Here is a 23,227-nt window from a genome sequence, read left to right as displayed (position 1 = left end):
ATTTTTTAAAATTACGATTAACTTATTTCATTTGTAGGTATACCTATCATATCAGATTTTTGTAAACAGAATTCGTGTTTTGAAGTTTGATCGAAAATTGATAAATTTATCGAGTTTTTTTAGCCACGAAATTCTATTAAAGATGAAAATAATGAACATCGATTTCAAAATTGACTGTCCAATATTATTTTGAATTATGAAAATAAAGCACCGACATCGATATTGAAAATTGAACTCAAATTTATGATCAACTAATAAACCACACTAATTACCTATTAGCAAAAAATGAGTACAATTTGAGATGTCGATAACGTAACTGCAATTCAGCGTCACAACTCATAAGAGTGATCATTTCATCGTAGAAATATTTTTTCAGCTTTCAAAAAAAATTGCAAACGGTAAGTAATAGGTAAGTACCTTTATCATTATCACCATATGGGTTAAAGCAAAAGAATTTTGTGAGCTTTAGATAGCTTTTTAAGATCTACCAACTTTCGTTTTGGGGGTTTTGAAACGCAGAGAATGCATTTCCAGAGTTGGTTCTGCCAAAAAGCTCAAAGTTTCTTCTGAAATTAAGTTTTTTTTTTCATAAAAGTTGAACTTTCAGGTAGAAAAAAGCTCGATTAATCAAAACTAACGAGCTTGACGTGATCAGCGATGCTGAATTAGTGATAATCGACTATTCGTACACCCTATTTGGCTTTCATTCGGCCAAAAAGCTCAATTTTGAAAAAATTCATATTTGCTAATTTTTGTCATTTGTGAATATATTTGATGCTAAATGAGACCGATTTCATTAGGAGAATATGGGATATTAGGAGGTTCGATACTCCTAATACTTGAACTTTCGAATCAATTTTGCGAGCTTTAGAGAACTTTTCAGACTGTACGAACACTACGAATAGGGGGATATTTGCAGGTAGAGAATTCGTTTCAGGTATAGGTACTACCAAAAAGCTCAAAGTTCCTTCGAAAATGAAGCTTTTTTCGAAAAAGTTGAACTTTCAGGTAGAAAAAAGCTCGATCGATTAAAATAAACGAGCTTGACGTGATCAGCGATGCCGAATTAGTGATAATCGACTATTTGTACACCCTAATTGACGTTCATTTGGCCAAAAAGCTCAAATTTTGATGAAAACAAATTTTGAAAAAAATGATGCAGCGCTTCAGACGACAGAAAATGGAACTTCTTTTGTACTCGTCAAAAATACATTAAAAATACACCTTTCTAGATCTCAAAATCAGGATTACAAAAGAACTTCTCATTTTCACCGCTTGCAGCGCTGCACCTATAATTTTGAACTTTTGAATCAATTTTGCGAGCTTTAGAGAGCTTTTCAGACTGTACGTAAGGTTTGAATAGGGGGTTTTCCCCCACGGAGAATTCGTTTCCAGTGTTGGTTCTTGCAAAAAGCTCAAAGTTTCCTCCAAAATGCAGCTTTTTTTCAATAAAATTGAACTTTCAGATGGAAAAAAGCTCGATCGAGTAAAACTAACGAGTTTGACGTGATCAGCGATGCCGAATTATAAGTAATCGACTATTCGTACACCCTAATGACGTTCATTTGGCCAAAAAGCTCAATTTTCAAAAAATCAAAATTTCTAAATTTCGATCATTTTTGAGTATAAGAGATGCTAATGAGACCAATTTTATTAGGAGAATATGGGATATAAGGAGGTCGATACTCCTAATACTTGAACTTTTGAATCAATTTTGCGAGCTTTAGAGAGCTTTTTAGGCTGTACGAACTGCACGAATAGGGGGGTTTTTGGGTACGGCGAATTCGTTTCCGGTGTTGGTTCTTGCAAAAAGCTCAAAGTTTCTTTCAAAATGAAGCTTTTTTTCAAAAAAGTTGAGCTTTCAGGTAGAAAAAAGCTCGATCGATTAAAATAAACGAGCTTGACGTGATCAGCGATGCCGAATTAGTGATAATCGACTATTCGTACACCCTAATTGACGTTCATTTGGCCCAAAAGCTCGATTTTGAAAAAGTAGAAATTGTCAAATTTTGATCATTTTCGAGTTATAAAAGATGATAAATGAGACCAATTTCATTAGGAGAATATAGGATATTAGGAGGTTCGATTCTCCTAATACTTAAACTTTCGAATCAATTTTGCGATCTTTAGAGAACTTTTTAGACTGTACGAACACTACGAATAGGGAGGTTATTGCAGATGGAAAATCCGTTTCCGGTGTAGGTACTGCCAAAAAGCTCAAAGTTCCTGCGAAAATGAAGCTTTTTTTCATAAAAGTTGAACTTTCAGGTAGAAAAAAGCTCGATCGACAAAAATAAACGAGCTTAACGTGATCAGCGATGCTGAATTAGTGATAATCGACTATTCGTACACCCTATTTGGCTTTCATTCTGCCAAAAAGCTCAAATTTTGATGAAAACAAATTTTGAAAAAAATGATGCAGCGCTTCAGGCGGCAGAAAATGGAACTTCTTTTGTAATCGTCAAAAATACGTTATAAATACACATTTCTATATCCCAAAATCAGGATTACAAAAGAACTTCTCATTTTCACCGTCTGCAGCGCTGCACCTATAATTTTGAACTTTGGAATCAATTTTGCGAGCTTTAGAGAGCTTTTCAGACTGTACGTAAAGTTCGAATAGGGGGTTTTCACCCACGGAGAATTCGTTTCCGGTGTTGGTTCTTCCAAAAAGCTCAAAGTTACCTCAAAAATGAAGCTTTTTTTCAAAAAAATTGAACTTTCAGATGGAAAAAAGCTCGGTCGAGTGAAACTAACGAGCTTGACGTGATCAGCGATGTTTAATTAATAATAATCGACTATTCGTACACCCTAATTGACGTTCATTTGGCCAAAAAAGCTCAACTTTCAAAAAATCCAAATTTTTAAATTTTGATCATTTTTGAATATAAGAGATGCTAAATGAGACCAATTTTATCAGGAGAACATAGAGCATTAGGAGGTTCGATACTCCTAATACTTGAACTTTTGAATCATTTTTGCGAGCTTTAGAGAGCTTTTTAGGCTGTACAAACTACACGAATAGGGGGGTTTTTGGGTATGGCGAATTCGTTTCCGGTGTTGGTTCTTACAAAAAGCTCAAAGTTCTATCAAAAATGAAGCTTTTTTTCAAAAAAATTGAACTTTCAGGTGGAAAAAAGCTCGATTGATCGAAATAAATGCAATTGACGTGATCAGCGATGCGATTTGGTTTTTATTCGGCTATAAAGCTCAATTTTGAAAAATTTGATATTTGGAAATTTCAGTCATTTTTGAGTACATACATCTGATGCTAAATGAGACCAATTTCATTAGGAGAATATGAGATAAATTGAACTTTCAGATGGAAAAAAGCTCGATCGAGTGGAATTAACGAGTTTGACGTGATCAGCGATGCCGAATTATAAATAATCGACTATTCGTACACCCTAATTGACGTTCATTTGGCCCAAAAGCTCGATTTTGAAAAAGTAGAAATTGTCAAATTTTGATCATTTTCGAGTTATAAAAGATGATAAATGAGACCAATTTCATTAGGAGAATATAGGATATTAGGAGGTTCGATACTCCTAATACTTGAACTTTCGAATCAATTTTGTAAGCTTTAGAGAACTTTTCAGACTGTACGAACACTACGAATAGGGGGATATTTGCAGGTAGAGAATTCGTTTCAGGTATAGGTACTACCAAAAAGCTCAAAGTTCCTTCGAAAATGAAGCTTTTTTCTGAAAAAGTTGAACTTTCAGGTAGAAAAAAGCTCGATCGATTAAAATAAACGAGCTTGACGTGATCAGCGATGCCGAATTAGTGATAATCGACTATTTGTACACCCTAATTGACGTTCATTTGGCCAAAAAGCTCAAATTTTGATGAAAACAAATTTTGAAAAAAATGATGCAGCGCTTCAGACGACAGAAAATGGAACTTCTTTTGTACTCGTCAAAAATACGTTAAAAATACACCTTTCTGGATCTCAAAATCAGGATTACAAAAGAACTTCTCATTTTCACCGCTTGCAGCGCTGTACCTATAATTTTGAACTTTTGAATCAATTTTGCGAGCTTTAGAGAGCTTTTCAGACTGTACGTAAGGTTTGAATAGGGGGTTTTCCCCCACGGAGAATTCGTTTCCAGTGTTGGTTCTTGCAAAAAGCTCAAAGTTACCTCAAAAATGAAGCTATTTTTCAAAAAAATTGAACTTTCAGATGGAAAAAAGCTCGATCGAGTGAAACTAACGAGCTTGACGTGATCAGCGATGTTTAATTAGTAATAATCGACTATTCGTACACCCTAATTGACGTTCATTTGGCCAAAAAAGCTCAACTTTCAAAAAATCCAAATTTTTAAATTTTGATCATTTTTGAGTATATTTGATGCGAAATGAGACCAATTTTATTAGGAGAATATGGGATATTAGGAGGTTTGATGCTCCTAATACTTGAACTTTTGAATCATTTTTGCGAGCTTTAGAGAGCTTTTTAGGCTGTACGAACTGCACGAATAGGGGTGTTTTTGGGTACGGCGAATTCGTTTCCGGTGTTGGTTCTAGCAAAAAGCTCAAAGTTTCCTCTAAAATGAAGCTTTTTTTCGAAAAAGTTGAGCTTTCAAGTAGAAAAAAACTCTCTCGACGAAAATAAAGGAGTTTGACGTGATCAGTGATGTTTAATTAGTGATAATCGACTATTCCTACACCCAATTTGGCTTTTATTTGGTCAAAAAGCTCAATTTTGAAAAAGTACAAATTGATCATTTTTGAGTATATTTGATGGTAAATGAGACCAATTTCATTAGGAGAATATGGGATGTTAGAGGGTTCTTTACTCCCAATATTTGAACTTTCGAATCAATTATACGAGCTTTGGAGAGCTTTTTACACTGTACGTAAAGTCCGAATAGGGGGTTTTCACGCTCGGTGAATCCATTTCCGGTGTTGGTTCTGCCAAAAAGCTCAAAGCTCACTCCGAAATGAAGCTTTTTTTCGTAAAAGTTGAACCTTCAGGTGGATAAAAGCTCGATCGACTGAAATAAACGAGCTTGACGTGATCAGCGATGTTTAATTAGTATTAATTGACTATTCGTACATCCTAAATGATGATCATTTAGCCAAAAAGCTTGATTTTGAAAAAGTACAAATTTTCAAATTTTGATCATTTTTGAGTATAAGAGATGCTAAATGAGACCAATTTTATCAGGAGAATATAGAGTATTAGGAGGTTCGATGCTCCTAATACTTAAACTTTCGAATCAATCTTGCGAACTTTGGAGAGCTTTTTAGACTGTACGAAATGATCTTGACGTGATCATCGATGCTGAATTAGTGGTAAATTCGTACCAATCGATTAAGTGGAAATATTATTGACGTTCGAAAATGATTAGTTTATTCGAACACGTTCATTTCCCAATAGAAAAAGTAGGTACTTAAAAATTCACTTACCTATTTCAAATAGTAAAACTATAGTGAGAGTGTGTTGAACTTTCCTTTGCAAATTGGAGACCTTCTATTTTGCCTACATCTACGAGTAGTAATAATTTTGACTCCTAAAATTGATCATTTGCTTCCCTCACATGAATAAAATTAAAGAACAGAAAAAGAAATTCTAGCAGATAAATAAAAACAATCCCACAATTTCGAGATTTCCCAACCCCTGAACTTGATTTTACGCTAAAAAGAATCTAGGTACTTTTCTAATCACGACAGATCGTTTAATACGAACGGATGTTTTCAGACCTAACATCTAACAATTTCGAATTCCAGAACGTTCTATCCTCAATTGCACAAGAAGCAGTTCAACAACTCTCTTTATCACCCATTTCGGGCAGAATCACCTGCAGCTATACGTGACAAGATCTCGAGACGCTCAAGATTCACTTTCCAGATCTAACTAATAGATCACGATAGATGCAGATATCATAACTACGTACTCAGCGCTGCTCAATTGCTAGCTGCATTCAATCCACAAAATTTCCAGATAGTATCAATATCATAATTGATAAAAATAATACCCATTTACCCACGCCAAGAATTCGGATATTAGAACACAGTCTTGAGCAATCAAACGTAGCAGTATGATATTGGTCATATTCCATGTAATATCGAGCTTTTTGGGTTTAGAATCTTTAAAAGAACTTTTTAAAATTTTGAATCATGAAGCAGAATACTCCATGCGGATTAGTAATACCATCAAAGAGCAGGTGCCGGATTTTGATTTCATCATAAAGTATTTAAAAAAATGCCTATTCGATGATACGATAGAATACAACCAATTCCATCGCTGAGCACAGTTTCTGCTTGCATAATATAATGAAACCTATTTGCCAGGCCAGACTAGATCAGCTTATCATTACTAAGATAATAGCTAGTAACGAATTCAAACCCTCCACAAAAGACCACAAATAAATATAATGACCGATAACCCTCGAATTTCTGGAAATACCAAAGTGCCAGAATAAACTAATCTAATCAGCATTATTTTCTACGAACAAGTCAATTTGAAAAAGAATGCTAAGTCAGACTAATTTCAATGGAAAAAAGTTCACTCCTGATAATAATTTTACACCGTATATTGTCACCTTCCAAAGAAAATGCGAATTTTGGAAATCACTAATTAGTCAACTATAACTATACAATTTAGCCTGAACTTGGAACAGTTTCAATATTGACCGTAATCTTCTAGAAAATAACAGAATAAATGAGACTAAAAATTTGACATCCTGAACTAAAAAATTCTCAATATTTATTTTGTCCAGCCATAATCTAAATCTAGTCTGCAGATGAAAATACAGTAACAAGAAGGCTCATTCGAATAAAACGTACAATTCAACTTTCTCCCTTATCAATTTTCCTGCAATAGCAATCACCTAAAACGAATATTCCTCAATTCGAACGATCAAAATTTTACTGTTTATATAGATACTGAATTTCTAATGAACAGAATTTTCTCAATAAACAATCTCTTTGAACTTGTGTATCTAAAAACACGACAGAAATTCTCATTTCGAAAATTTCAAGCCAAAAATATTACGAACGAAACAAGTTTCAAGAAGACTCTTGCATCAAACTTTTTCCAAGTTTTCCTACGAAATAAAATCTTCTGTAAGTTCGACAGCCAAAAGGTAAGACAGTTATTGCGACTCCTACAATCAATTTCAATATTTCACCTTTCTTTCAAAATTTTTAGCTAGTTTCACTTTCGAAGACTTATCAAAATTTCAAATTTTTCCTTTACAAACAAACAAAATGCAATTTCCTTCAACAGATTTCTAAAGTTTTCACTTTTAAATTCTCGAAAAAGACCAAGCAAAAAACCTTTCTCGAAGAAAGGGAGTTACCTGGCAAGTTTCTAAAAACACTTCTAGTTTCTACTTTCGAAAATGATTTTCAACTTTCTAGCCGAAGTTTCCATCCAAAGACCTATCAAAATTCCCCTCTGGTAACGATTTCTAGTAAAGATCGAACTTTTCCTCCTTCCTGAAAACTACTTCTAATCCCTCGAAAAATTATCAAACAAAATTTCCTCTCACGAAGACCTCAAAATTGAGACAATGTTTCACTTTTCAACTCATGAAATCACTAAACAAAATTTCCAGTTTCGAAGACTTGAATTCGTCGGCTTAGTGCGGAAAGGTGCCTCGTGAAATTCGTTACTTGACACCTGTGTAAAACGGTCTTTCCACTCTGAGCACCATCTATCAGTCCAAATGTTCAAACCAAAAGTTATGTTACCTCAAGGCACCCTTCCCATCACCTAAGATGCCTTTAGATTTGAACTTGGACTGATAGATGGCGCTCAGTGTGGAAAGGCAGTTTTACACAGGTATCAAGTAACGAATTTCACGAGGCACCTTTCCGCACTTAGCCGACGAATTTGAACGACAGCCAAAATGAGAGTAACTTGTAAGTTTTCGAACGACCTTTCTAATTTCCACTATTCAAAATAATTTTCAAATTTTTAGCCAAAGTTTTCATCTCAAGACCTATCAAAATTCCTCTCTCGCAACGATTTCTAGTAAAGATCAATTTTTCTTTTCAAGTTACTTCTAATCTCTCGAAAAATATCAAACAGAATTACCTTCCACAAAGACTTCAATATTCCACTTTTCAACTCTTCAAAAAACCAAACAAAATTTTCATTCAAAATAATTTTCAACTTACAAAATTTTAAGCCAATTTCTATCACAAGACTGATCACAATTCCCTTTTCTCACAGATTTCGAGTAAGATGAAATTTCTCTCCCAAAAATACCAACAAAAAGGCACGACTTCAATCAGAAGTGAATTTGAACGACAATCAAAATGGAAGACATCTGAGAGTTCACAAAGACCTTTCCAATTTCAGCGGAATCGAGACCAATTTTCAACTCTTTAACCAAAATTCCAAAGACCTATCGACTACACATTCGAAGAACTTTCCCTCACAATTTAAAGCCACGTAATTCAAATAATAAGACTTTCACCCATCTACAAAATTTTCAGTTTCCGAATTCGAATGATCCATTCTGAGAGTAAATTCATCTACCATCAAGAGATCTACAATTGGACAATAAACTAAAAGACTCGATATCTAGTCTGGCCAATGGTATCTTATGGACAGTGAGATGAATAAATGCAACACCAGGCTATTTATATTTTCAACCCTACAAATCGCAATTTACGATTTCGTATCAGTTCATTGATCATCAGCAACATAATAATATCGTACACATAACACAAAAATATAATTACAAAATAAACCTACGTAAAAAAAAAATGTCAAAATTCGAATGAGTCGAACAAATTTCAACAATCAAATTTCTCCGAAAATGTTATCAATTTTGAAAAAAAAATTCCTACTCGAGACTCAAGTTTCGATTCGAAAATAACAATTTTTGCAATTTCAAAAAAAAGTATCAAACCTAAAAGACATTTTGAAAAAATTCCCAATCAACTCTAACAAAACAAAAAAACCTGCCAAATTTCAAATGAGTCGAACAAAACATCACCAAATCAGACGATAAAATACCACCAAATTTCAATTTGAAGACAAAAATTTTGAAAAAAAATGTCATCAAATCTGACGAAAAAATCTAATTTCATTCGCAATTTCGAAAAAAAAATTAACTCAAATCCAGAACAGACGAAAAATTCAATAAAAAAATTCCCACACAAATCTGACAGACATACAAAAACTCAAAAAATGCCAAATTTCAATAATTCGAAGACAAAAATTTTGAAAAAAAATATCATCAAATCTGAAGAAAAAAATATTTCAATCAGAACGAAAATAACCAATTCTAAATCAAAGATCATCAAAAATCCGATAAAAAATCATTAATTCAAAATAAAACGAAAATAGCAATTTTGAAATGAAAATTCTTAATCAAAGATAATCAAAAAAAATCAACGAAAAAAAACCAACCAATTTCAATTGAAACGATAATTGCAATTTTGAAAAAAACATTTCAAAATAAAGATCATAAAAAAATCATAACGAAAAAATTTCAACAGAAATCAAATTTTAATAATTCGAAGACAAAAATTTTGAAAAAAATGTCGTCAAATCTGACGAAAAAAAATATTTCAATCAGGACGAAAATTACTAATTCTAAATCAAAGATCATTAAAAATACGATAAAAAATCTAAATCAGATAAAAAAATCATCTCGAAAAAATTTCAAAATTTCAACAAAAAAAAACACTCAATTGTAAACAAAAGTTACCAAAATTTCAAATGATTGAATCAGATACAAAATTCATCTCGAAAAAATTACCCAATTTTTAAACAAGTTACCAAATTTTCAAATCTCTTTAAATCAGATAAAAAATCATCTAGAAAAAATTCAAAATTCCAACGGAAAAAAAAACACCCAATTTTTAAACAAAAGGTTACCAAAATTTTAAATCATTAAATCACATAAAAAAATCATCTCGAAAAAATTTCAAAATTTCAAAATTTCAACAGAAAAAAAACACCCAATTTTCAAACAAGAGTTACCAAAATTTCAAAATTAAACCATTCAATCAGCGAGAAAAAAATCCACTTACCTTTCGTCGAACACATTTTTCTTGCTTTTGACCAGCGTATGCTCAACTGAGCAGATTCTCACACATCATTATTTTTACACACTCGCTTCGAAAAAAAAAAAAATGATTCAACTTCATCTCACACTCGCTTCGGAAAAACACTTTCCATATTCATCACACACCTCACACACACATTCAACTTCGACAAAGAGTAGTAAAATTATCATCTCGCACACCTCATCAGTCATCATCAACCACAACCCCTTCAACCCCCAAAACACATATACCCAACATCGTAAAAATCGAGGCAGCTTATCAAATTGGTTGTTGTCACAATCCCTAACCAAGATATAGAGAGGATGGGCCATATACAACTAACGTAAACTGTGTCCATCATCGAGAGGCCATCGAGATCACTCCGTCATAGCCTTACTCGACAATCGATAAAAAAAAAATTGAAAAAAAAATCAATACCACTAAAGGGGAACTTTCACTAAAAATGATCGATGAAAAAAAAACCAATAATCTAAAAAATAAACCTAAGTGATCGTGATTCAACGATACTGCACGACGAATGAAATTGGTAAACCTGCGCAAGCGCAGCGTTTCGCAATTTCACTCGTCAGCAGTTTCGTTCGATCGCAATCGATAATATCACTAATTAAATTAGCAACGTAATTCGGATACTTACAATTGTATTAATTGATTGATCGACCATAACGCAGATGTGTGTCTTCTTTTCTTCGCGAATAAACCGTCGCAATTAAATTACAAAACAGCATCACAATTTATATATCAAATCATCATCTTCGTTTCTCCTCACACACACTTTCGTATCTCCTTCACACGTTCCAGTACGTCACACAGAACAGGAGAAGAAAATCGACACAATGAGGAAAAATATTATGAAAAAAAAAAAACAAAAAAAACAAGGAGAAATAGAATAGAAATCGAGGAAACGAAAATCAAAACCGGTGACGTACTCTTCACTCGCCTATTCGCATCACTTCAGCACATCGAACAATACTTCAATCATTGATCACTCAAAAAACCACTCACCTTTCCTCAATCATTCATCAATCAACTCATACACACTCGCAATCGAAATTTCAACGTTCAAAAAAAAAAAGAAAATAAAAAATCGACTCTCACACACTCGCAATCGAAATTCCAACGTTCAAAAAAAAAAATAATAAAAATATACAAGGAGTAACACAGTTAACAGCGAAATTCGGCGTAGACAATAAAAAAAAATACAAGTTAAAGGAGGAAAAGGAAAAAACACAAATGAGAAAAAAATCAAAACAAAATAAAAAAGTAAGTAAACAAAAACAAAGACGAGTTAATTCAAAATAAAAACAGGATAAACACAGGAAAAATGAACAAAAAAAATGCTACATCAGCATCGAAACCGTAGCATTGCGTACAATTTTGTTTTCGTCAAGCACCTTACTTCAATTTAGAGAGAGAGAGGTTCACAAGTCAAGCGTATTCGAATTTTTCTCGTACACAGCGATCGTGTCACCAACACTCGCATTCCAGCGACGAGAAAAATACGATAGAATTGCACATGTTATTCAAAAAAAAAAAAAAAAAAAAAAAAAAAAATGAAAATCATCCATAACCATTGTGAGAATCACCGATACACCGACAATCAGTACCACAAAACGTAACATTCGTCGTCGTATTCCGAGCAATTTTCAGCATTCGTATAAAAATTACTCGCGGATACGAACAGATACCATTTTCAGGTCCTAAGATTCGTGTATCGAGATAATTCTCGCGAACACATTTCAATTTAAATAGTAAAAAAAAAAACCATGACCTTGTTTCACAAGCTGGCTCGAAAGCTCGCGAGTGAAACGTACACATAAAAAAAAAATGTAGAGAGGTAATCGAATTATAACACAAGACACAGCACATAGTATAACCCATACACCATTGAAGAAGAGAAATTTTCTAAATGACAAGAACTATCACCAATTCCAACATGATAGCTTAAACGATAATGTACCAAGGCTGGGACCAAACGGTACCATCGGGCAGAAGGTTCATTCAATCGATCATCATCAACACTACTACTGATCGTGTATTTCTCGAAAATCCAATTTCTAGCCTTTGAATACCGTGTAATCCTTACCTATGAGTACGGCAGAAATAATACATAGAGATAAACACGTATCGAGCGCACTCGTTCATCAATCACGACGGCAAAAACAAAGTCAACCAATCATCACTATATTACCAAATGGAAGAAATTTAGAATCAATCGTCTACCATCACAAGGTAACTTTCAAAATTAATCGATCGCAATACGGCGAACATAAATTTTCAAATCGAACGTGAAAAATTCGAGGCAAAAATTTAGCAATTTTCCAACATCATCGACGATCGACCGTACGATGACTAATCAATTTCAAACGCGAATAAATTCAAAAATACGATTCGAAAAAACCAAGTCAAATCTTACACGATACGATCACAGATGAACGAAACCACTCGATACGTATTTCAGATTGTGCGATAAGAGCGTTGACTCGTCAACGTTCTTAGTTTGACGTATGGCTGCTGGAGCTTTACCTTGTGAGTCTCTAGGTCCGCCGCCGACAGCTTCTTGGGCCGCCATGAAAACATCGTCATGTGTTCTTTCACCCATTTGCCATTGACCGTAACCTGCGTAACACAAAAATCAATTAATTATCTAGTCACGTGAGTACATAAAATGAGGAATAATTACGTATCGAAGTAACTCTAGTGCTATCTTCACAAAGCTTCAAATCCCCTCCTCTCCCACAACCGAATCAAAAGAAAATTTAAACGGTTCACTTCCTTACACATCAAACCAACGAATCATTCAAAAAAGCAACTTCAAACAGCATCAAAAATAATTATCTCAGATGAACGAATTTAGAAACAAGATCAAGAATTTCGTCACCTCATCACAAAATCATTCTACGTGAAAAAATCTATCTATACAAGTACTACATTAGTCACCACACCACATGTAATAATCGAAACAAAAACCAAATAGGCACCTCATCGCGAAATTGATCAACGAAAAAATGAATTTAGCCGCATGATCGATTACATATCAAGTCACCTCATCACGAAACTCATCAAAACGAAATGATAAATTTAGCCAACAGAGTTGATCACCTCACCACGAAACTCATCAAGACGAAATAATAAATTTAGCCAACTGAGTCGATCACCTCACCACGAAATATGTCCATACTCGAATCCATAATATGATCTCATAAACGAAGATATTTCCTCAAGATTTCGTCGATCTACTCGAACTCTCTCTCAAAAATCGAATGACACGACTCTCAAATACTCGAGCAACGATTTAAAAAAAATACATCAATACAACAAGATAAAAGAGATACGAGAATTTCGGCTTACTTTGGTTAGAATTGTCGCCGCCGTGCGAAGGACCAGCGCCGTCCATATTATCGTATTCGTCGTCGTCGTCTAAGGTTAAATCTTCAACGCTATCGTCGTTATTAGTTTCTTCCATATATTCAGTCTTAGGTTCAATTAAAAGTTCGGATTGAGGCTCTATTTTTTCTTTTAGCAAGCCCGACTCGGCTAATCTAACGTCTGATTCGGCAGGTTGATCGGGTTCGTCGTCCGGCGGTGGAGCTTTAGTTATGGTAGATGAGGAACCAGCAGGTAATTGTGGAATGATAGGAACGGTATTTAGAATAGACTGCTGCTGCATTGGAAGATCACAGTTATCTTGATGACCGTCGTCATCGCCTTGAGAAGGCCTTCTGGGTCTTCTTCGTTTACGAGGTGTGGGTGACGAACTACCTTCTCGCGATCGAATCGGACTATCTGGTTGTGATTCGGATAAATGAGACGGTATTGTTCGTTTACTTGGTTCGATCGTTAGACCTGTGTACAAAATAAACATACATCGAGAAATAGATTAGTACAACACAATATACGATACGATAAAATACACAAGATAAACGTAGGTAAACGAGATAAATTCACGTACCAGCGCTGTGAGAAGGTAATACAACGGATGATCTAGATTGGTTGGGTGGTACGGATTTTCTAATAGGTGGCGGATCGTGCCTTTTATTGTGTGCTGAGGTACCGACATCTTTGGCATCATTTTCGCCGCCGCCGCCGTCCGTCAAACCTTTAATTTGTAGCGATTCAGCAGCCTTTAGAAATTGCCCTAATTGATCTTGCGAGATGTTCACTTCGCCTTTGTACATGTAATCCATCATCGACTTGAGCTCTTGAAACTTAACATCCTTTAATATGACTATCGGATGCTTTTCGTAATGTTGACTTAATAACGTCTAGAGAGAAATAAAAAACATCCAGAGTTAGAAAACCGAAATAATAACACGATACATATCGGATATACGGATAAAAACATCATAATAGATAAATATAAACGAATGAAAAAAACACGTAACAAATCTCACCTCTAGGTACGGACTACAAGCACATAATACGACTTTGTGCGCGTGTAAATACTGTCCCTCGGCCGCCAGTGTACAATCGACCAATACGCCGCTGGATAGTAAACTATCGATCACTTGCACCAAAGTACTTTGGTGGTTATTCCACCGAAGACAAAATTGCTGGTTATCAGACATCTTGTTATCACAGACCTATAAAACACATAAAATATTAATCATCGATGAAATTTAACAAGTAAAAGTAATCATAAAAAGTAAAATAACACTACGAAAACGATCAACTATCAAAAGAACGTCGTTCGAGTACGACAAAAAACCCTTCGTGAAAGCGAAACCACGTTACGAGCAGCACAACAATCGACCATCGAACTAACGAAACAACGATCAATTTATATTGCTAAATACAACGAACATTCGCACAAAATGAACAACGACGATAATTTTCTCAACGAAATACTCGATATGACCGATGGTTCACCTCACCACAAAATTCACGAACGCGAAAAATTGAAATTAGACAAAAACGCAAACTAAAATCGTCACCTCATCACGAAATTTTTCAACGTGAAAAAATCTATTTAAACAAGTACTACAATAGTCACCACACCACATGTAATAATCGAAACAATACCCGAATAGGCACCTAATCACGAAATTAATCAACGAAAAAATGAATTTAGTCGCATAATCGATTACAAAAGTCACCTCATCACGAAATTCATGAAAACGAAATAATCTATTTATAGCCAACCAAGTTGATCACCTCACCACGAAATTAATCACCTAAAAAATGAATTTAGCCGCATGATCGATTACAAATCAAGTCACCTCATCACGAAACTCATCAAGACGAAATAATAAATTTAGCCAACTGAGTTGATCACCTCACCACGAAATATGACCATACTCCAAAAAAGAAGAATAATTTCGAAAGTAACGTTAACGTAAGACAAAAATATCATTACGAAAACGAATGAAAATTCTTCTATTATTTCACCCAAACAAGAATATATCAAATACGACATCAATTACGAAACTTTCTTGCAGGCACACGATGATGTCACGCCTCACCATACGAACATTACGACGCACATTTCATCATATTAAAATTCACCAAAATGAAATTTGCAGAAATTTTTACACGAAATCGATCAAAAATTCAACATAATATCCCGCCCCAAAGTTTTAAATCACGTACGCGAAATGCTTTCTTAAAATACACAATGATGGCACGCCTTACCGAACGAATACACGACTACCATGATTTCGAAAAATACAACACGTTGAATTAAAATTTTAATAATTTCAACCGAAAACGATTACGATCACCATCCACAAAAAATACTGCAAAATAAAACAATACGATCGCGAAATAATCTAACAAAACCGAACCTTAGCTTCAGCTAAAAGAACCGCAATACAAACATGGCGACCAACGTCCTTGGTCAAAATTAGCAATAAATAGAAAAAAATTACTAACTATTTCGTACATACCTTTAAATTGGCTTATCTTAACCGAAAATATCGTAAACGCACATAACAGGTAATTTTTTAACGCATAACTTCTCGAAATTCGCGAACAATACACTGGTTTAATAATAATAAATTCGAATTTTTATAATTGAAGTGTAACATATAAAAAACTTAGTAAGTCAACGCATTTGAGTTTCGACACAACCTCACAACCGCTACGTCAGACTCGCATTCTAGTAATAAGCGAACGACTTCAAACGTAGCCAGGCATACCCTTCAGAAGGCGTCGTTCAAACGTCAAGGATGTGGTGTAAACGAAAAAGCGGAACATTCTGCGCGATACCACAACTATACCCAACTGCGCAGCTTCATCCCTCCGTTATTTCGGCGCTGAGACGGTACGATTCCCGACGTTGGGAGCCGTTAATGCACAAGTGGCCTTATTCTATAGTCAAAGGCGTGTATTTGTGGTAGTGTGTAAGTGTACGTAAAACGCGTGGCGTATGTAGAAGTGTACTCTTCCTCTACGCCACTTCGTTAGAGTGTTCGGCTAAAAAGCAGTGTTACCAAGGCGCGAGGTGCTAAATTTATTAGTTTAATGATTTTGGGCGGGTATGCCCGTATACGATGAATTCGTCGTCGTATCGTATTTTTTATTTTACACTGACGATTATTATTTTTTTATCGAATGAATTATCGGATATGATTTTACAAAGATGCCGGTGATGATTTAATGCCGATAAACACGCTGTTTACAATTATTTTAGCATACATTTTCTGTTTTATTTGATCGATTTGATCGATAGGTGGGATGGTGGGTGATGATCTAATCGTTTAGTTACGATGAAATTTATCATTACTACGAGCTATACGAACTACTACGAAGCAACGAGAGAGAGAATGCTTGCAATTGCATAAATACACGTGATTCAATTTCTATTGAAATATATTACTCATGATGATACGTACCATTCATTCGTTGATTTTGATTCAATTATGCAGTATTCGCTGTTCTTTTATTCTCGAATTTCAGTTGCTTCGTTCTAGTTTCCAGCACCTGAAAATGAAAAGTATGTTAAGAAATGAAGAAAAAGGATTATTCCAGTTTTATAATTTCAGATGCTAATTGCTTATGGTTTATTGTGAGTTTACTACGGTTTCTGTGGTGATTTTAGAAGCTCAAAAAGCACCAAGCAATAGGTACATTTATTTTGTGATGGATTTCTTGCATCACTACTGCACTAGTGTATTCATCAGCTGATAGGTACACTGATGAATTCGTTTACAAATTGATAATTGAACGAATAATAATGATCATTATTCCATCTGAGATAGAGATAGCAGAATCCCAAGCTAAATTAAATGACCAGAGATATTCGAAAACCGAAAATCATCCATTTAGACATCCTCTCAAACTTCTCGTAAAACTTCAATCCAAATACTTGACCATTTATCCTCAACTTTCTGAATTACCAACTCACTCCAGAAATGCAATCTTCTCCTCTTCCCTTCCCAAAAAATAATGCTCCATTTTTATTCAATTTTCCATCTAATATTTAATAATGAAACTTCCAATCAATTTCGTAAACTCATTCTACATTCTATAGAATTTGATTCCCTTTTCGAACTTTACCAGCTGGCAACACTTCTTGAAATCCAACCGGCAAATTGCCGGCATCTCCAAACGACGCTGCGGATGCGGGCGTGCGCTGTATGCGTACAAAAAAAACAATCAAGAGAACCCAAGCACTATGGACAGGCAAGGATGGGTCGAGGGGGGAATTAAAGAGGGCATTTGAAGGGAAACCAACCGAGCCGGCGAGCCATCAAATCAATCCCACAAGCTCTGCGTACACTAGACCACAGCAGGAGCACAAGAGCGAGGTTGCCAAATGTACTTAGTACTTACTTATATACTCGTACATGGCATTATAACGATTATATAGGTACTGGGAAAGAACATTATTAGCTTACGATTGTGACTGACGTTTGCTTGACGTGAATTTATGAGGTAAATGCTAGATACGTTGGACGAGAAGGGCGAGGAGGGGTGGTGATGGGTACCATAATAATGCTAATGGACATTATGAGTAGCTTAGCTGTTATGAAGTTGAAAATTACGCGGTTTATTTGAGAGCTTTTGTACTACTACCATGAATTGAATACAGGTACAGGTTTCTGCTTAGGTTTGACGTTACACGCCTGCTAATTTGTTTACCAATAATTCGTGCTTCGACATACTGCAGAAATAATTCAAATAAGTTACTCACGAATGCGTAGAAATTGAAGTATTACCTGTACCTACCTACAAACGAAACGATAGCTTTATTATTTCATTTATCGAATGATTATTATTTTGTTTGAACAGGCTGCACGTTTATGCGATGATTAATATCGAATTTCAATACATAATAAGAATCTATGATAACATTAATAATATTGCAATTGCAGGTACTCGTAAATGTGTAATAATTCTACAAGCTCTACGCATTGACTATACCTATATATGAGTTCATAAAACGATCGTTGAACTTGCTGTTATTATTGTTCCTCATTTGTGTAACAGGAAGTCGTGATTTGTGGACAGTACTGCTCTTGTGATGGCTGTTTTTACCCAAAGATCCACAGACAAACACCAGAAGCTGATAAAAAACCAACAGTTCGGATGGAATGTCAACGATCTGATCAGATTCAGATCATTTCAAATCAAATGCAATAAAATCTACATATTAAAAAAAAATATCCTCTCTTTGCTCCCTAGACGATGTGGAAAATCAGCTTTTTGACTCTGCAGTACACCCCGCCCCCCCCCCACCCCTACAGAAGATATCACTCTCACCTCCACTCATCAAAACTTCAATACATTTTCAATTTTTTATCGTTGAGACTTTTTTTCCCCAAATTTTATGCCACTAATGACTATGATGAATGATGATATTTCATCAATTCGATGAGTAATTCTTTATACGTAATCTGTGTACAGATATCATGAAAATTTTTCTCAAATTCAGAGATATTTCATCAATTTTCTGATCATTTTTAGTTATTTTTATTAGTCGGGGAGCCCGTATAAAGATCTATTGCACCCCCCCCCCCCGTCGCGTTGATCCTCCACTACAACTTTTTTCTTACAGGAGGAATCCTAAGGAACATTTCTAGCCCTTGTACTAAATAAGAAAGTGGGCCCTACTTACAAAATGGCGACCATTTTGATTGACAGGTCAGCAAAAATCGCAGATTTTGCGTTCCATTTTTAAACCGTACAAAGGTAAATCGAAAGATCAGGCAACAGTTTATCACCTGTCAAAATTTCAAGTGCTAAAGTGCCTTTTTCGATTTTTGGTGAATTTTTGAAAATCAAATTTAGGTCAAAAATGGGGGAAAAATCAAAATTTTACCAAATTGACCAAGAAAGCTGAAATTTGGGATATACCTTATTTCCGACATGCCAAATCGACTGGAAACTGTTTCAACCCGTTTTGAGCAGTTCTGGAGCATCCAGTAGATTTTTGAAACTCGAAATTGCCACAAAATTTCATCAAATGGAGATGGAAAGCCGAATTTCACTCTATACTCCAAATTTCAACACCTTCTGAAGACGACTTCAGGCGGGTTTAAGTTATTTTGGAGCCTCCAGTGACTTTTTGAAAATTACTGGAGAATCCAGTAGATTTTTGAAACTTGAAATTTCCCAAAATTTCATCCGAAATGCATTCTGAAAACTAATTTCAATACTTCGTAGCGTATTGAAATTAGTTTGCAGAGTAAATTTCGACTTTCAAACTCAGTTTCATAAGATGATGTGGGAATTTCACATTTCAAACATCTGGTGGAGACTGCAGTAATTTTTAAAAAGTCGCTGGAGGCTCCAAACTGACTTAAACTCACTTGAAGTCGTCTTCAGAGGGTGTTAAAATTGGAGTGTAGAGTAAATTTCGGCTTTCCATCTCCGTTTGATGAAATTTTGGATAAATTTAAAGTTTCAAAAATCTACTGGAGGCTCCAGAAATTTTCAAAAGGTCGCTGGAGGCTCCAAAACGACTTGAAATCCACCTGAATTCGACTTCGTAGCGTATAAAATTAGTTTGCAGAATGCATTTCGGATGATATTTTGGTAAATTTCAAGTTTCAAAAATCTACTGGATTCTCCAGTAATTTTCAAAAAGTCACTGGAGGCTCCAAAATAACTCAAATCCACCTGAATTCGTCTTCAAAAGGTGTTGAAATTTGGAGTACAGAGTGAAATTCGGCTTTCCATCTCCGTTTGATGAAATTTTGTGGGAATTTCGAGTTTCAAAAATCTGCTGGAGGCTTCAGAAATTTTCAAAAAGTCGCTGGAGGCTCCAAAACGACTTGAAATTCACCTGCAGTACTTCGTAGCATATTGAAATTAGTTTTTAGAATAAATTTCATAGCTTTACAACTTCAATTTGATGGAATTTTGTGGGAATTTCGAGTTTCAAAAATTTACTGGAGGCTCCAGAACTGCTCAAAACGGTTTGAAACAGTTTCCAATCGATTTTGCATGTCGATAATAGGGTATATCCCAAATTTCAGCTTTCTTGGTCAATTTGGTAAAATTTTGATTTTTTCCCCCATTTTTGACCTAAATTTGATTTTCAAAAATTCACCAAAAATCGAAAAAGGCACTTTAGCACTTGAAATTTTGGCAGGTAATAAATTGTTGCCTGATCTTTCGATCTACCTTTGTACGGTTTAAAAAATTTCATGCAAGTCCTCTGTTGGAACGCAAAATCTGCGATTTCGGCTGACCTGGCAATCAAAATGGCCGCCATTTTTTAAGTAGGGCCATCTCTTTTTTTTTGAGTACAAGGGCTAGAAATGTTCCTTAGGATCCCCCTTTCGACGCGACGGGGGGGGGGGTGCAATAGATCCTTATACGGGCTTCCTGACTTTACGTCATTTCAGCAAATTTTCACGAATTCTGAACTGGTCGAAATATTTTATCAATTATTCTTGTAGGTAACTTTAAACAATTTTTACGAAAATTTCAAAGTGTTTCTGAGATATTATTACCGAATTTATCAAATAATTTTTGGAGATATTTAATTAATTTTTCAACAATTCTTCGCAATTTGTTTAAAATTTGGGCATTTTTGAGATATTTAATTCTGATTTTAGTCATTTTCCATATTATAAAATGATTTTCGAAAAGATTCATAATAATTTATGTAATTTTTTCACAATTTTCCATTTCAGTCAATTTTTCGAAATTTTCAGAAATTTTTTTTTACCTGATGTATCATTTTAGTGATATTTTGCTAAATTTTTGCAATGTTTCATTAATTTTCAGTCAACTTTCGAACAATTTGTTTAAAATTTGAGCATTTTTGAAATATTTTATTAAAAATTTAGTCATTTTCCATAATTTCTATGGGATTTTAACAAGTTTTAAAATTATTTTCGAGATGATTTATAATATTTTATGAATTTTTTTCGCAATTTCATTCCATTTCAATAATATGTTATCAATTTTTCAAAATTTTCAGCAAATTTTCACATGTTTTTTATCATTTTTTGCGGGATTTTGTTCAATTTTTACAACGTTTCATTCATCTTCAGTAAACTATCGAACAATTTCATGAAATTTCAACAAATTTCAAACAGTTTATCGCTTTTTTCTCCTTACTAAAATTTCCATTTCATCTAAACTAATTTTTTTTCCTCAAAATTCAAAAAAATCAAAATTTCACACGTTGTTAAAATTTTCCAGAAAATGTAGATATGTTTGCTACCAAATTTTATTCAAATCTAATAGGTAATTCTCGAAAGTTCCAAAATGATTTTTCATTTTGAAATCAAAATTTTGGTTTTAAACCAAAATCAGCGAATGATTTTGAACTCAATATTTCCACAATTTTTCTTACGAAGGGACCTTTTGAACTCGTACTATCCGATTTGAAGTAAAACCAAGTTTCAGGGCATGTCCTTAAAAACTACCACCATAGCTCTGGACCATTTCAGAATCGCCAGTAATTTTTCATTTTCCTCTAGAAACTTCAAAATCACTTCGGAAAGGTCAAAAATGAACTCTATGACCACTCATTACGTCGTTTCAGGGAGTTCTTGCAAAATTCATACGAGTTCTAGGTCAAAAGTAAATTTTTTGGTCAATTTGTAAATTTCAGAGAAATCTGAAAAAGTAACAAAAAATCGAATTTTCAAAAAAGGTACGGTTTTTCACCAAGACATTATCAGGTCTATCTATAGAATCACCCAATTCGAAAACAATCGCAACTCAATAATTCCTTTATGTACCTTCCACGCGAGTTTTCAAATTTCTTCAAAAACTTCAAAATGTCCTCTCGAAGGACCAAAAATGAAATTTAGCAACTAAAACGATCTACTGGATGTCCAATAAACGACGTCATAGCCGTCATAGGTGCTGAAATCCATTTCTGACCTTTTGACTGTGATTTAAAATTTCTGAAAGGGCACCTCATCAGTAATGAGCGATCAATTTTGACTCAAATTTTTTCCAAAAGCAAGAGGACCTCTGGCCCAATAGAATATCTTTGAATGTTTTCTTGCTCTTTTTATGTTTGATCTAAAAATAACGTTTTTTTTTTTTGTTTGAATTTCTGAACTTTTTTTTCTCACGCCGAATTCATTATGATTATTTTCACCTTCGCACAATTTTGAATTTTTGATCAAAACGCCTGAAATTGAACTAGATCTAGAATTTGATTCCTATATAATTACCTACGTATTTGTGAAATTTAATGGGAAAAATGAGGGGTTTGAAGAGTAGGGGGGGGGGGGTTTCCTTTGGAAACCGGTACTGAACTCGAAGTGTTCGAGTTTTTCTTTCTAAACAACTTTTATTCTGCTGAATATGGTTCGATTTTGTGCAGCTAGAAAAAAAAAATCACAAAACAAAATAATGAATCTGAACCTTTATAATTGGACGAGAGGGAGGGGTCGGATTGAAATTTTCCCAATACCTGAAATTAAACACTTTTTTTGGAAGAAGGATGTCGATGTACCTTCAGAAACGTTTAAATTAAATCCCAAGAAATTCTACATTTGGCAACCCTGGACCAATCATTTATTAGTTACGCAGATAAAGTGGGTTCTTTATATTATTCGTCGTTTCGCATTTCGCTGATGAGGATGGTTCTATGAAAATGGTCCGTTTTTATCTTATCGTGATGACTGATGATATCACATCACGTAATCTATCACATCTATTGCGTATATTGCGACGAGACTTCTTTGCTGGAACATGATTATTTCGATATTTGAGATGATTTCAGCTATTTTCATCATATCTCCATCGTGTTGTCCATTAATAATCAGGTTTTGGATAC

General features: G+C 34.4%; 1 protein-coding gene across 3 annotated transcripts in view; it reads right to left on the bottom strand.

The window, feature by feature from the left end:
- LOC135837499 (longitudinals lacking protein, isoforms H/M/V-like) overlaps window positions 1–16,173 on the bottom strand; it is a 186,121-nt gene extending 169,948 nt beyond the window's left edge. For 2 of the 3 annotated variants that reach the window (XM_065352800.1, XM_065352801.1), the window contains exons 1-5: window positions 15,918–16,157; window positions 14,427–14,615; window positions 13,985–14,297; window positions 13,384–13,878; window positions 12,559–12,651 (exon numbers count right to left, since the gene is read on the bottom strand). In XM_065352800.1, the coding sequence (XP_065208872.1) occupies window positions 12,559–12,651; window positions 13,384–13,878; window positions 13,985–14,297; window positions 14,427–14,600 (1,075 nt within the window). In that variant the 5' untranslated portion in view covers window positions 14,601–14,615; window positions 15,918–16,157. Of the gene's footprint in view, window positions 1–12,558; window positions 12,652–13,383; window positions 13,879–13,984; window positions 14,298–14,426; window positions 14,616–15,917 lie in introns of all 3 variants that reach the window. The other variant, XM_065352799.1, reaches the window with a different exon arrangement.
- Between the last annotated feature and the right edge of the window lie 7,054 nt (window positions 16,174–23,227).

Source organism: Planococcus citri, chromosome 2, assembly GCF_950023065.1.
Source record: "Planococcus citri chromosome 2, ihPlaCitr1.1, whole genome shotgun sequence".
Classification (NCBI taxonomy): Eukaryota; Metazoa; Arthropoda; class Insecta; order Hemiptera; family Pseudococcidae; genus Planococcus; species Planococcus citri.
This window is presented reverse-complemented; position numbering and strand designations above follow the sequence as displayed.